This window comes from Mangifera indica, chromosome 16 (assembly GCF_011075055.1).
Source record: "Mangifera indica cultivar Alphonso chromosome 16, CATAS_Mindica_2.1, whole genome shotgun sequence".
NCBI classification, from domain to species: Eukaryota; Viridiplantae; Streptophyta; class Magnoliopsida; order Sapindales; family Anacardiaceae; genus Mangifera; species Mangifera indica.
In genome coordinates this window covers 1,944,155-1,959,780 of record NC_058152.1, presented here as the reverse complement: position 1 = coordinate 1,959,780, position 15,626 = coordinate 1,944,155, and the positions used below count along the sequence as shown (strand labels likewise).

Sequence of the window (15,626 nt, the reverse complement as noted above, 5' to 3'; positions counted from 1 at the left end):
AGAGAAAATATTATTTTTAAAAATTAGAAAATTTTACGTATGAGTAGAGTTATTAGTTTTTAAAACTGTGGAAAAAAATATAATAATTTTTTTTAATATTATTAATGAAATTACAATTTTATCCTTATTTCTTTTAATAAAAAATAATTCATAAGTGAAATTTTTGATTTTTTAAATTTCACAAATGTGATTTTGAGAATATACTAAAACTTTGGAGGAGAGATGAGAAAATACTCTTTTAACCATGACAAAAATTATTCATTAATTATAAGTTTTTGAATAGTAGAATTCGATAATAATAAGGATATAATTTATATTATATTCATTCATTTAAAATTTTAAAATGAAGATTTTATAAACAAACACCCACTTGCATTAAATGTTTGCAGGAAAAGGCAGCTGAAGAAATAAATTTTTTTGACATTTAAACATTGACTTTTTTGGCTGACAATAACTGTTGGAGTAGCTTGTTGTGCCGCGGCCACGTGGCCTAGTAGAGTTTTATTGGACGAAATTAATGAAAAATCGGCGGGCTGGCTAGGATTAGTTTACAGAGTGTTAGAGAAAGAACTCGTGACATGTGGAGGTTGGTTTTGTAATTTCACGCTGAAAAAAAAATCAACAAATTAAAAATTATTGTATTCATTTTAATTTGAATCAGATAGTGACATGTGGAATTATGGATTTAAAGGAATATATGAAAAATGAAAGAGTTTCCTCTGCTTCCCTCTCGTGAAAACTTTTAAGAACATTTGATAGAAGGAAATTAAGATAGAAAATATAAAGATAAATTATCATCATTATTTTAAATATTAAAAAATTATTAAAATAATTTTAATTTTATTATAATTATATTTTTATTTATTAATATTTTTAAAATAAAAATAATTTTATATTTTATTAATATAATAGATAATAGAAAAATATTTTAAAATAATTATATTTAAGAGTATTTAAATAAGATAATATATTAATATTTTTTTATTTTTAATCAAATATAATAATTATTTATATTTGCTAAGTTTTTTCCAGTACTCGAAGTTTGGTTTTATGTGGCTTGTTATTTTTGTTGTAGTATTTATTTAAATAAAAGAAATTTCAGTTTTTATATAAAGGATAATTTTGTAAATTTTATTATATAATTAAACATTTTAAATTGATACTACAAATTATACTAATTTACCAGGATTTTTTTGGTTATTTTACTTAAAAGAAAGAAATCAGTCATTTATAATTAAATTAATATAAAACAATAAATGGGTATTTGAATTATTTAAAATTAATAGATAAAATAAAATTTTATCAATAAATAAAGACTTATTCACATCTAATGTTTGATGAAATTTCAAATTTTTACCTGTTAACTTTTAAAAATCTAAATATTTGTGATTATTATTAAAAATAAAAATGTCATTTAATTAAAAATATTAAAAAAAAATTATCATATTTTTTCTTTTAATTTAAAATTTAAAAAAAAAATTCTCATTCAAAGTTTGAATTAAGAGAGAGAAAATATGATAAATTTTTAGTTTTTTCAATAGTTTTAGTTAAATGATATTTTTCTCTTAATCTTATCAATAAATTTTAATAAATAAGTAAATTTTAAAATTTTAAAAACTAATAAGTGAAAGATTGAAGTTTTATCAAACCTTGGGTGGGAATAAGATCTTTTGGCCCTTGAATTATTACCATGTATGTTATGTGCATAATTTAATGGATTAGGAGCACTAACCGAAGAAAGCATATTGACTGAACCTAACAAGGGTGAATAAGGACAGACATTCTGGGGAAGACTTTCATGGCTAGACCTAGAACCATTTTTCTTTTTGGTTCCCGGTAGAGAATCTTTGATTCTTGCGCTTTTCCATAGTTTTTCCCTTTGTCCTTCTCAATCTCAATCTCAATCGTCCAATGACTCCAATTTGATCTTCTCTTCCCTCAAGCTCTATTAAGTAAATATTTTTTTTGTAAATGCTTCCATTGCTAGCTTTGATCTTCACAGTCACAACAGTGATACCCAGAACTATAATAATTCAAATTTACTTGCGGCTTCCGATGACACAAAAACCAAAACAATTGGTGGCAACAATGGATGCCAATTCAACCACCATTACCCACCATCTGATTAGTTTATTAGAATTTAAACTGTGATCAGCTTAAACTTGACTTGATTGTGAGTGAACGAGTCCAATCTTGAGCCCTACCATTCATGTGATGACAAAAAATATTCAACTTTGTGATACAGATTTAAATAGACAATCACAACCATTTAGTCTGTGTCACTTGACTGTCTAAAATATATATGTGCTCCAATAAGAGGTTCAATTTATGCTACTAACACTGTCCAAGTGTGTGTTAAAAACTTCTCCTCGATGAGAGGAATTTGGAGACGGAATGGTCTCTGAGGGATAACTTAAGTGGTTAAGCAGGTGGAATCTCTAAGTGGAGCGCTTGAGTTTTAGATTTGATAGTATCATATTAAAATCAAATTCTTGATTTATCTGATATAATTGTTGTAAGTTCACTACTAGACTTAAAATTTTACTTGATTAGTCTGGTTGATTCATCCCCTAAAGAGATAGTTCGATAGAATTTTACTTATTTAACATGGTTGATTTAACCTTGTAGAGATAGTCTAAGTCGGGTGAAGTTCCTGATTTTTATCAAATCCACTAAGAGAACTTATCAGGGAGTGGACACCCCTAGCTCTCTCCTGAAAGATAGCCAAAAGCATACATAAAATTCAAATTCAATAGTTGCAGACTTGATACTGCCATTTGTGCACTTACCATTCAAAATTGCTTAGTTCAGCTACAGATGAAGCCCTGCCATTTGCAGTTCATCATCAAGCTTAGCATCGATGATCTTCCTTACTCTGATAGCCTGCATATTTCCGCCAAGGATCATAAAAGTTTCCCACCAAGCAGGCACAATGCTTGCACTGAAAGTGACAGCAGAATTTTTACCATTTTGATTTGATTGAATTAAAAATGAATTATTTGCCTTTCCATCACTCATGATGGTAACAAGCTAGAAAACAAAAGAGAAAGAATTTAATCTAAAAGAGAAAACAGGAGAAAAAACAAATACAAACACTAGATCATCTTGAATTATACCCTAAGCCCAGACAATTGCAGACACTGCCAAAATCTGAGAGAGCAGAGTTGATTCAATGCGACGAATCAGAGAAGCTCAAGAAGAGTAAGAAAAGAATTGTTTTCTTATATTTTTAATCTTTACAAGCTATGGTTTATATACTGTAATTCTAGTCTACATTTAGTAACATAATATTTATACAATCATATCATGCTCTGAATGGAAGATAGATTGATTTGTTCATCAATGTAGGTATGATCTTCAGGGATGTGATAGCAATCAATCTGGGATATGATTTGGGGATTGATGGAGAATGATCTGGAGTGTGATCTTCAGGGATAACGCAGGATTTCCAGGGATAGCAGGATTCCAGAGATATATTTTCCAATACTCCCCCTCAAGCTTGTGGTTTGTAGATGTCGTAAACTCCAAGCTTGTGTAAGAGATAGAAATGTTGTCTTGATCCCAAAGGCTTGGTGAATATGTCAGCCAATTGTTCTGTAGTTCGAATGTGATAAGGTTTTATTAATCCTTCTTATACCTTGTCTCTCACAAAGTGGTAGTCGATCTCTATATGCTTAGTTCTTTCATGAAACACTGGATTAGTAGAGATATCTTTTGCTGCTTTATTGTCACAGTAAAGCTTAACTGGTTCTGAGATAGTCACGCCCAGGTCCTTCAATAGACCATGAATCCATATTATTTCACAAGTAGTTTTTGCCATTGCTCGGTATTCTGCTTCTGCTGAAGAAAGAGAGACTGTAGATTGCTTCTTTGTTTTCCATGAAATAAGTGAACCTCCAAGTTTTACACAGAAGCCTGTAAGTGATTTCCTTGTCATAGGACATGTACCCCAGTCTGAGTCACAGTAAGCAGTCACCTTTTGGTTTTTTTCTCGAGGGAATAATAACCCTAAACCTGGACATCCTTTCAGGTATTTAATCACCTTTAGGGCTGCATCCATGTGAGATTGCTTTGGTGCGTGCATAAACTGACTAAGAACCTGTACTGCGTAACTTATGTCTGGTCTGGTCATGGTGAGATAGATCAGTCGCCCTACTAGTCGTTGATATTCGAGATGATCTTGTAGTGGCGGGTCCTCTCCTGTTCCATTGTCATATTCTTGACTGGTGAGTTTGGCATTTTGCTCTACTGGGATTATACTTGGTTTGCAGGCAGATAATCCAGTGTCTGCTATCAATTCCAAGGTATATTTCCTTTGGCTGAGGGCGATTTCATCTGTAGATCGAGCAACTTCAATTCCCAAGAAATATTTTGGAGATCCCAAATCCTTTATTCTGAACGATTTATGGAGATGAGCTTTTAGTTCTTCTATGAGGGTTGCATCATTTCCAGTTATGAGAATGTCATCTACATAAACCACGAGGCATATGAATGAACTTTCCTGTCGTCTTGTGAACAGGGCATAATCGTGTTTTGACTGTTTGAAGCCCAGTTTGATCAAAGCCTCTGTAATTTTGGTATTCCATTGTCGTGATGCTTGTTTCAGCCCATACAAGGATTTTCGTAGTCGATATACAAGATTCTCCCCTGGCTACGAATTCCTGGTGGAACTTCCATATATATTTCTTCATCTAAGTCTCCATGAAGAAAAGCATTGTGAACATCCATCTGATGAAGAGACCAGTCATGAGAAGCTGCAATGGCAAGTAATGTGCGAACTGTAACATGTTTGATGACAGGTGAGAAGGTCTCTTGGTAATCCAGTCCTTCTTGCTGAGTGAATCCTTTTGCAACCAACCGGGCTTTGTAACGTTCAATGGAACCATCGGCTCGGTGTTTTATCTTGAAGACCCATTTGCAGCCTATGGGTTTTCGATGAGAAGGTCGTGGTACCAAGTCCCAAGTTTTGTTGAGGTACAGAGCGTCTAATTCTTCTGCCATCGCCTGACACCAATGCGGTGTCTGAACTGCTTCTGAAAATGAGGCAGGTTCACGATGTTCAGAGATGTGACTGATGCAAGCTCTGTGCCCTGGAGATAACCTGTCATAATTAATATATTGCGAGATAGCATAAGGTTCAGATGAAACAACACAAACATAGTCAGTGCTCTAAATAGGAGGCCTTTTGGATCTTGATGAACGCCTCAAAGAGACCTGGGCAGGATCATCAGAGGTGACTGGAACATCCATGGACGATGAAGTTGAAGGTAAGTCAACACCTTGTGTAGAGTCAGATCCTGTTAATGTACCGTCCGTATTATGATGTGATGGAATGATGTCATATTCTTGTTCAAGGAGTTCAGTGTGCATCATAGGTGTTGAGCCAGCAAGTGTCGTGTCTTGGATCTCATCAAAGGGAAAGATGTCTTCATGAAATGTGACATCTCTACTGATGAAGAATTTATCTGTAGTCATATCATACAGACGATATCCCTTTTGTAGTGGAGGGTATCCCATGAATACACAGCGAGTTGCTCGGGTGTCAAATTTGTCTGCCTGCTGAGTTTTGGTGGAGTAGCAGAGACATCCAAATACTCTTAAGTTCCTGATGTCTGGTTTCTTGCCAAAGATAAGTTCATAAGGTGTTTTCCCACCCAGAACTGTAGTTGGCATTCTATTAATCAGATAGGCTGCCGTGACCACACAATCTCCCCAGAATTTAGGTGGAATTTTGGATTGGTGTTTGAGGGCACGGGCGACTTCTAAAAGATGTCTATGTTTTCTTTCCACAATACCATTCTGTTGTGGTGTGTAAGGACAAGAACTTTCATGTAGAATTCCTAGGGAGTCAAGATAGTTGGTGGTGGTATGGTTAAAGAATTCTTTGGTATTGTCTGTTCGGATACGTTGGATTTTGGTGTGGAATTGTGTTTGGACCATGGCCACAAATTTTAAGAAAAAGGAGTGTGTTTGGGCTTTGGAATTCATGAGGTATAACCATGTGACACGTGAGAAGTCATCTACAATGGTGAGAAAATATTTGGAACCATCATGATTAGGCGTATTATAGGGTCCCCAAATGTCTAAATGTATCAATTGAAATGGTTTGGTGGTTGTAGAGGTACTTGTGGGAAATGTATTGCGAGTTTGTTTAGCAAGGGGACAAACAGGACACTTTGGACATGGGATAGAACTTGAATGCCCTAATCTTTGATGGGAAATGAATGACACTTTATTAATTTGATTTGTATTACAATGAGAAGGGATAATACAATTTTTATTGAATAAAGAAAGTGTCTTGAGGTCTGGTGTCCAATGATATAGCCCATATTGTTCTTTACCCAAGCCCATCAGATTGCCAGTCGAATGGTCCTGAAATGTGCATATAGTAGGTGAAAAGTTTACGACACATTTGTTGTCTATGCATATTTTGGATACTGAGATGAGATTGAAACGAAATGTGGGTATGCAAAAGGCATTTTTTAGTTTGAGGTTACCTAATTGGACATCTCCTATTTGTGTGGCTTGAGTTGTGGTCCCATTAGGTAATTTAACAGGTGTTGGAGGAGATAAATATTTGGTGTTGGTATAAAATTCTGGAGAACATATTATATGGTCACTAGCCCCTGAATCTATTATCTAAACATCTGGAGAAATAAAAGTATTTAAGCATGAAATCGTACCTGCGTAAGAAGTTGGAGTGTCATTGCCTTTCGGTATCTGATTGAGAAGCTGAATTAATTGATCATATTGCTCAGATGAGAGTCCTGTTGCAGATCCTAGATTGGTTGAAGCTGCTTGATTCGCTGTGGGCCCTTCTATCTTTATTCTACTGGATCCAGGACGACCATGTAGCTTCCAGCAGGTATCCTTGGTGTGATTGCGACGTTTGCAATAGTCACAATACAACTTTCCCTTTTGTTTGGGGGGCTGATTGTAACTATTGAAACCATTTGGGGCTTGACGGAAAGTGTTGAAAGTTTGGGTGCCAACTTGATTTTGCGCAGTGGGCGAATTAGAGCCGTTAGATCTCTTGGCTCCATCTTGACCGTTGAACTTGCCATATAAATTGAAAAGTTGAGCTGGCCCTAATTCATTTGATTCTCCAGGCGCCTCCTTCTTGTGATAAACGCTGAGAGCTGCCATTCCCTTCTCCTCATTACTTCCGATATTCCTCTGGCTTTCATCTTGGACGGCAAGATGATATGTACGCCGTAACGAAGGTGTCTCCGCAAAGGTCAGTATTTGGGTTTTGAAAGCAGCAAATCCTTCATTCAGCCCCATCAGGAAACGCGTCAGTCTCTCTCGTTCCTTGGCGCGCTGAATCTGTGTGAGAGTCTCCGGTGGTGCAGCGATCGATTCCTCGACTGCATCTAACTCGTTCCAGGCAGCAGAAAGCTTGTTGAAGTAGTTCGTCACAGTCTGATTCTCTTGTCGGATTTCTGCAAGAGTTTGTCGGATGCTATATATTTTTGCAAGATCTAAGGCTCCATACATGTCTTTGATGAATCCCCAAAGCTCCCCTGCATCTTCTGTAGGTGGTAGACCAGCCGCGATCTCTTCAGTCAAACAATTGCTAATCCAGGCGCGGACAAGCGTATTGCAACGTACCCAAAAGCGGGCAAGATCGGGCTCCGACGGCATGGGAACAGTGCCATCGACGAATCCGATCTTGTCCTTTGCAATGAGTGCCCTTCTGAAATCTCTAGCCCACTGTGCATAATTCTCGGCTCCAGTCAATACTTGTTTTGTCAAAACGAGTTCTGGTCCATCCGACGGTGACGCATAAAGAACGTCTCCAGGCTCTGGTTTATTTTTGTTTGTAGGAACCAGGCGAAATGTTGGCATCTGTGGTGTTTCAGTAGTGGATTCAGGCGATGAAAGGTCGACGGCTGTTGCTTTGATTGGCTCCATCTAATCTGATTTTTTTTGTTTGTGCAGGTTATCGGAAGGTCTATGGAGACTTTGAACTTTGAACGGATGATTGAAGGAGAAACAATTCGGAACCAAGCTCTGATACCATGCCAAAATCTGAGAGAGCAGAGTTGATTCAATGCGACGAATCAGAGAAGCTCAAGAAGAGTAAGAAAAGAATTGTTTTCTTATATTTTTAATCTTTACAAGCTATGGTTTATATACTGTAATTCTAGTCTACATTTAGTAACATAATATTTATACAATCATATCATGCTCTGAATGGAAGATAGATTGATTTGTTCATCAATGTAGGTATGATCTTCAGGGATGTGATAGCAATCAATCTGGGATATGATTTGGGGATTGATGGAGAATGATCTGGAGTGTGATCTTCAGGGATAACGCAGGATTTACAGGGATAGCAGGATTCCAGAGATATATTTTCCAATAGACACGTCTTCATTATTATGTAATAATTTTTATGTCAATTTTAATGCCCATCAAGTTTCTGCATGGCAACAAACAATTTCTCAAACGTCAAATCCAAATGTCGATAGGCGTGGAATTTGATAAATATGAAGTTTCATTCGCATTAATGTGTATGGTAAAACATCGCTGTCTGTCTTTGCTTTCCTTTGAGGCTTTTAGGGCAAATTCCTATAAGTTATAACCATTCAACTTCGTACAATTTCTCAATTCCAAGGAAGAATTTCATTTCTTTTTGAGCCAGTTTTCCACCATTTGAACCACAAATAGAGTTCTACATCTTTTGTGATTTGAATAACGTTAATAAAAAGGAAAGAGAAGAACAATTTGAGAGGCAGATACGTTGGAGATGTAATATTTATCATACTAGGGGGTGTTTTCATGAAAACTGAGGTTTTCTAATAGAGAAAAGAGGCTCGTCAATTTCTGAAATGTCTTTGATGTGGGGTAAGAGTTGGTACTTGGTATGGTGAGAAGAAGGTGAGTAGAAGGGCAACAAAACAAAAACTTATTGAGTGAGAGTAAGTACAAAGCATATGAAGGAAGAAAATCAAGGAATCAGCCTATCCCCTCCTCTAATGTCACTTTTTCAACCAGCAAGATTTATGGCGGTTTTGACATTTAGTGGATGGAGTGTGGTGGAAAATGGGTGTGGACCCACCTGCACTAAAAAGTATGACTATATGCTACTCTATTATTCCATGTCAATTCCAACTACAAACACTCCAACTTGGACTTTGATTCTCTTTTTTTATCTTTTAGAACCTGTCCTTTTGTTGATCCTTTCATTTTATTTTGTACCAAACAACGACTTCTTAACTTTTTACCGCTCAAGAACGCATCAGCTCTCACTATTTGCATTTTACTCTTTTTGGTTTTTCTAGTCAGGGATTTGCGTAAGATTCAAGTCGTCTTTAGTTTCTTCTTTTTATAGCTTTCCTAATCTATCTCTTTATCTAAGAATATTTATCTAACTTTTGGTTCTTGTCAGAAAAAAAAAAGCAGAGTGATTTTGCTGGATTCATTGCAATTAGTAAAGAAAGGAATGACACCTTTTTGCATCCACTGATTCTTCTTTGATGACTAAGCGTTTGGAATTGAGTACTGTATCTGATAGGAGATTAACCGTATTCTACTGTTTTTGCAGATTCTTTACCTGGTACAGGTTTGCCTTTGACACTGAATATCTCTCTTTCTTCTTCATTTTAATGACAACTGTTAAGTGTTTGGTTTTTTGTTGTTGAAGTATTGGTAAAGGGTAATCAAGGGTGTTTTAATAGAAACATGGTGCGTGATATTTTTTGATTGATTTATTAGCTAATTTTTAGGCTACGAACAGATACTTCGTACAGAATTTCTGGGTATTGGGCATTTCAGAGGAAAATTTGAATATGTGTTAGGTGATTCGGATTGCCTTTTTTTAATTTTTCGGCTTGCTTGGAATTTTTGATTGATCTAGCCAAAAAAAATTTACATATTTGGAGTGGATTCAGTACCATATTGTTGAAATTGGGTAGCCATGCATGAAATAAGGTTATTGATGGATTTGACAGAAGAGAGCGTGTCTCTGGTATTCCTTCTAAGCTGATGATGATTCGGGCTCTATCTGATACTTGGTTATATCTATCAATAACCAAAAATTTACATATTTGGAGTGGATTCAGTACCATATTGTTGAAATTGGGGTAGCCATGCATGAAATAAGGTTATTGATGGATTTGACAGAAGAGAGCATATCTCTCTGGTATTCCTTCTAAGCTGATGATGATTCAGGCTCTATTTGATGCTTGGTTATATTATCAATAACTGCTTTTTTAATCCCTTTTTGGTTTCTAATTTTCAAATAAAGTTGTTTATTTGCCAAATTAGATGTAATTGTCGAATCCTAATGCTATAGATAATTTTTTTTTATTCCTTTGCATTTGTTAGAAATGTCCCAGTGTTTAATGGAATTTCCTCTTGCTGTTAAATTTGCATTCTTATACAAGTGAACAGCTTGGTTGCAGGCAAAAGTTTGCTATCCTGCTGGCAAATTATCTCTCATCATGGGATGGTTGACCAAAACTCTGACAGTTTCTGGTCATAAAGGTCAATCTCATGGGACATATGGAGATGATAGGATTTGGAACGAGCCTAGTTATTCCGTGGTAATCACTCTTCTTTTTCCCACGTAGTCATAGGTTTCCCCTTGCTGGTTTTTTCTTACTTTTCTATTGCTTCGAAAGTTACATTTTATTAATTATGAAATGGATACATACTGCCTATTTGTATATTCATGCATACATTATCTCACTGTATTTTCTTTTCAAGCTTGTCCTGTTGCTTACTATATGTGGTAAAACCTGGATATAGGATGATTCATCCGGTTTTGACAGAGATGAAATTGATCGTGCAATTGCAGTGTCTCTTTCAGAAGTGGATGAAAAAGGGAAAAAAGTGATTGGTAAGGCCACTAATCTCTAAGCTTTGATTATGAAAATTTGTTGTAATAGTGATATGGGAAGCTTATTTGATCACTTTGTAGATGCTACTGATGGCTCAGTGCATGAAGTACTCTGAGATGACATATGAGGAGAAACAGAGTGAAGTGTAACTGATTGCCAATAGTACTGCTTTGTATCTGTGTACTTGCCCGATTGTTTCTTATCATTTTTTCATAAATAACAAAATAATTTTGTTGTTATATTATTTTGATTCGCATTGCTCGAAATTTTGCTCCTGAAGTTATGGGCAAGCAAGAGAAGTAATGAATCCATCATTGTTTTAGATTGTTATGCTATTAAGTTTAACTGAATGAATTAAGAGATTATATTCATGAATACTCTAAATAATAAGTGACAGACTTTTAGTGAAGTAGAAATCAATAAAAAAATTTTCTATTTTTGAGTTTGAGAAAAAGATCACTCTCTTTTCAAACTAGTGCCCCTGGTAAACTGCGAGTACGATTGCAAACTGCTTAAAGAGATCCATATGCATCTTGTGGTTTTTTTTGTTTTTGATGAAAATCTGTTGTCGTTTTTCATTCACAATTGTACAGTGAAATGAGACATGAGGAAGAATTGACAAAGTGACTTTTTAAATATCTGATTGAATGGATTTTGTTTATATATTAGATGCAAACTTAACATGCATAATGTCCGTTGAAGTGGTGCAGTCTATAAGATTTTGGTATCAGTACCAGTTATTTTCAGAAGTGTTAAATTAATGATGAAATTTAAAGTTCATTCTTTTAGTCTCATTAATTTATTTATTTATTAGAAAATGAATCTGATTCGGAGGAAGATATACAATGTATTAAATCTGACTTTGATGAAGAAGAAGATGAACTATATGCTAAAGCTCAGATAGAGGAACATGAACGGCGAGCTCAACAAGAGGAGGATGAACAACTTGCGAAGGCCATTCAGGAAAGTTTGAGCTTTGAGTCTCCCCCTCGAAATGATACTCCAAATATATTTCAACCTTTTCAATTCTTTTATCCTTCGGGTTACAGGTACCTGTCATTGCATTCAATCTCTGTTTCAGTATTCTGACTACTTTCTATATACATCAATTGTTTTGATTATATCTCTTAGTGAAATATATTAAAGGAACAAGCAGACACACATTTTTGTATTTGATTATTGCATTCTGTCTGAAAGAACAAGATATAGGGCTAGGCTAGCTTACACAGAAACCCACTGTATTTTAGCGGACAAACCAGTTTAAGGCATAGGCATTACACGGATAAAGTCTCCTGCTCAAGCTAACTGGTTTAAAGTTTAGCACCATATGCTTCCATCAGTCCATTGTAATCTTTGCCTCGACTGACCTGTATTGGAATGAAGTGATGCAAATGTCTACATTTATTGCTTTTTACCTGTGCAATACTTGGTCGTATTTCATTGTAGATGCATGATTGATTGCATTACCTTGTTCAGATTAAGTTGACTTGATAATGCAAGTGGAATGAGAAAACTCATAATTTGATGGTCTAAAATCTGAATATCTTCTAATTTGAAATTAACTAAAGAAGGATGATAGAGAATTTTGTATCGTAGATGCAATTTGAACTTTTTTCCTTCAAGGAGACATGACATGGGAAGTATTTGACAGTGGTTAAATATGTATGTGACAATCGGGAGTTTTGTAATTTATTATGTGGTTCAGTTTGAAATTATCTTTTTCAAGTTAGCAGACATGACATGGCAAGTATCTGGCATTAGCCAAAGCTGACTGATAAAGTTGGGGTGTATTACTTCCTTATGGTAACATCATGAATTTGCATACATAACTTTACATATATATATATATAAATAACATTTGTTACTGCATCTTTTGTATGATCCACTTCTTATGTTTATTCTTTTTTTTTCCTTGGATATCAAACAAATCCTAACCTTCTTGTTGAAAACATATTTTTCATAGGACCTGTGCTGGTTGCAACACTGAGATTGTTCAGGGAAGATATATAAGTTGCATGGGTGCTTTTTGGCATCCTGAATGCTTCCGTTGCCATGGTTGTAATCAACCAATTACAGATATCGAGGTTTAAACTTTATGAAACTTGAGTGATAATTTTAATTTTGATTCATTTAACACGCAGCTTGAATTCTTGGCAATTTATTATGTTAGTATTGTTGTCTTTTAATTACCAAGTGGATGGACTGTATGACTAATTTGACATATTTTTTCTGTGATAGTTTTCATTGTCTGGGAATCGTCCCTATCACAAACACTGCCAACATCGCCCAAAATGTGATGTCTGTCATAAGTCCGTAAGTATTTTCCCATGTTAGTTCAACAATAACCATGTTTCTTTTATCCCTCTCTCTAAAAATGCTAGAGCTATTTTTTGTTTTGTGCTTCCCGACATCTAGTATGAACATAAAGTTATGCACTATCTGAATTTTTCTTAGTTGTAGAGGATGGTGTAGGTTGGCTGCTTTCCCTTTTCTGTCAAATAATGTAACTGATTATCATGGAAGTAGACTCAGAAAACTACCGAGCTGATTTTCTGGATTGGCTGAAACCAAAATTTAATTTCTTTGCCATCAATCACTGTTATAAATTTGCTTGAAATTGACTGACCTTTTGTTTGTAACAAAGAATAGCAATTTTGTTCTAAGAGAAAGAAAAGATAGTGCATTTGATGTTGAAAAGTTGGAAGAAACTGGGATTTAAATTCTTTCTAATTTAATTGCACATTTGTGTCATGAAATGATACCATATTGCTCATATTTGGATAGCTAAACTAACAAAGCCACATCATCATAAATTGACATACAACATTCAGTGTGCTTACTTTGTGAGATCGTTTAACCTTTTGATTATTGATCAGAGATTTTTTTTTACAGACACAAACATATCTTAATTATACTTAAAAGTGTATGTGTGCACGCGCTTTTCCCGACATTTGCTGATGTATACAATTGTAGGATTTCATTGTGTGCGCCATGTGTTCTTCCAAATCTAGATACTATTCTTCCCCAATATCAGACTGATTCTGCTGTAACCCTAAATGTTTCTGAATTTCTGTTCTTTCTTACAGATCCCAACAAGTTTACGTGGCCGTATTGAGTATAGAGAACATCCTTTCTGGCATCAGAAATACTGTCCCTCACACGAACGAGATGGGACTCCTCGGTGTTGCAGTTGTGAAAGAATGGAGGTTAGTTGCAAGGACAAAAAATCCTGTACCCTCCTCTACTTCACGTACATCCACATACATATAAAAGGAGATATTTATGAAGAAAACCACTCACTCTATCTGGAACATATTTTGTTGTATTGTCCTAATATGTTTGTTTTCGGTACTTCTCACTAAAGGGTATTGTGGCTAATGCTAATCCTTGGAATCAATGCAGCCGCGGGATGCAAGATATATATCACTTGATGATGGTCGAAAGCTGTGTTTGGAGTGTCTAGACTCTGCAATAATGGACACTCATGAATGCCAACCCCTTTACCTTGAAATACAAGAATTTTATGAAGGTTTAAATATGAAAGTGGGACAGCAGATTCCTTTACTTTTGGTTGAGAGACAAGCACTGAATGAGGCCATGGAGGGTGAAAGAAATGTATGGTGGATGCACTTAAGCTTTTATACCTTGTAAAGACTGCACTTTTTCTTTCTTTTGTGGTGGTGCTGATTATGTATTTTATTGTTGTCAGGGCAATCATCACTTACCTGAGACCAGAGGGCTCTGTTTGGCAGAAGAGCAGACTGTTACCATGGTATGATTTTTGTTTTAATGCTTAACCTTTAAACTGCAGTCTCTGAGTTTGATCAAGGATACAAGTTTATGGATTGGTAACATGTATTAATATCACAACCAGGTTTTAAGGAGACCAAGAATTGGAGCAGGCTACCGACTCATAGACATGATAACAGAGCCTTATCGGCTAATTCGTCAATGTGAAGTGACAGCAATTCTTGTTTTGTACGGTCTCCCCAGGTATTGTCTCTTTCTATACCTACCTGGAGCCATAAATCCTTACACCTGCTCCATAATTCCAATGTATATGACCTGAATCTATTGTAAAACCCAGGTTACTAACAGGGTCAATCCTTGCTCATGAAATGATGCATGCCTGGCTTCGTCTGAAAGGTTTATTTATCTTATGAACAAATAGCAAGTTAATCATACTGGAAATTTTATTTTTATCGAACTGCGAAGCTCTAATCGGGGTATATGACAGGTTATCCCAATTTGAGGCCAGAAGTTGAAGAAGGTATATGCCAGGTGTTGGCTCATATGTGGTTGGATTCTGAAACTTATTCTGGCTCCGGCTCCAATGTTGCTTCATCATCGTCGTCGTCACCATCCTTGCCTGCATCAACTAAGAAGGGTAAACGCTCCGACTTTGAGAAGAAACTTGGTGAATTTTTTAAACACCAAATTGAGTCAGATTCAACACCAGCTTATGGAGCGGGGTTTAGGACAGGTAACAGGGCAGTGAACAAGTATGGACTTGGGAGAACTCTAGAACACATCCGCCTCACTGGAAGTTTTCCTTACTGATTGCAAAATGCCAGCTTTATAGGAACAAAACCCATACCACAGCGACCAAATACATCTCGTAACTGAATAAGTGATAAAACTGCTAGCTAGTTTCCATGCATAAATACTATAATATTTCTTGAACAATTTACACAACATAGAATGTATTTAGAATCCTTATAAACGAAATTTATGCAAATATATTATATTATTTTCATGTAGTTTTCTTTTATCCTTTAT

At 35.5% G+C, this 15,626-nt stretch overlaps 1 protein-coding gene across 5 annotated transcripts; it reads left to right on the top strand.

Moving 5' to 3' along the window:
* The first annotated feature begins 9,216 nt into the window (after nt 1-9,216).
* LOC123199428 (protein DA1-related 1-like) lies at nt 9,217-15,607 on the top strand. 5 transcript variants are annotated; one of them, XM_044614433.1, is made up of 13 exons: nt 9,217-9,299; nt 9,395-9,568; nt 10,399-10,550; nt 10,756-10,846; nt 11,662-11,896; nt 12,811-12,931; nt 13,086-13,160; nt 13,934-14,053; nt 14,250-14,462; nt 14,557-14,619; nt 14,722-14,840; nt 14,935-14,993; nt 15,085-15,607. In XM_044614433.1, the coding sequence occupies exons 3-13, from the start codon at nt 10,449-10,451 to the stop codon at nt 15,405-15,407; spliced, it is 1,521 nt and encodes a 506-aa protein (XP_044470368.1). In that variant the 5' UTR covers nt 9,217-9,299; nt 9,395-9,568; nt 10,399-10,448; the 3' UTR covers nt 15,408-15,607. The 5 variants fall into 5 exon arrangements, with proteins under 5 accessions (XP_044470368.1, XP_044470367.1, XP_044470366.1 ...); XM_044614432.1 differs by lacking the exon at nt 9,217-9,299 and having other exon boundaries at nt 9,331-9,562; nt 10,410-10,550; XM_044614431.1 differs by lacking the exon at nt 9,217-9,299 and having other exon boundaries at nt 9,331-9,562.
* The last annotated feature ends 19 nt before the right edge of the window (nt 15,608-15,626 follow it).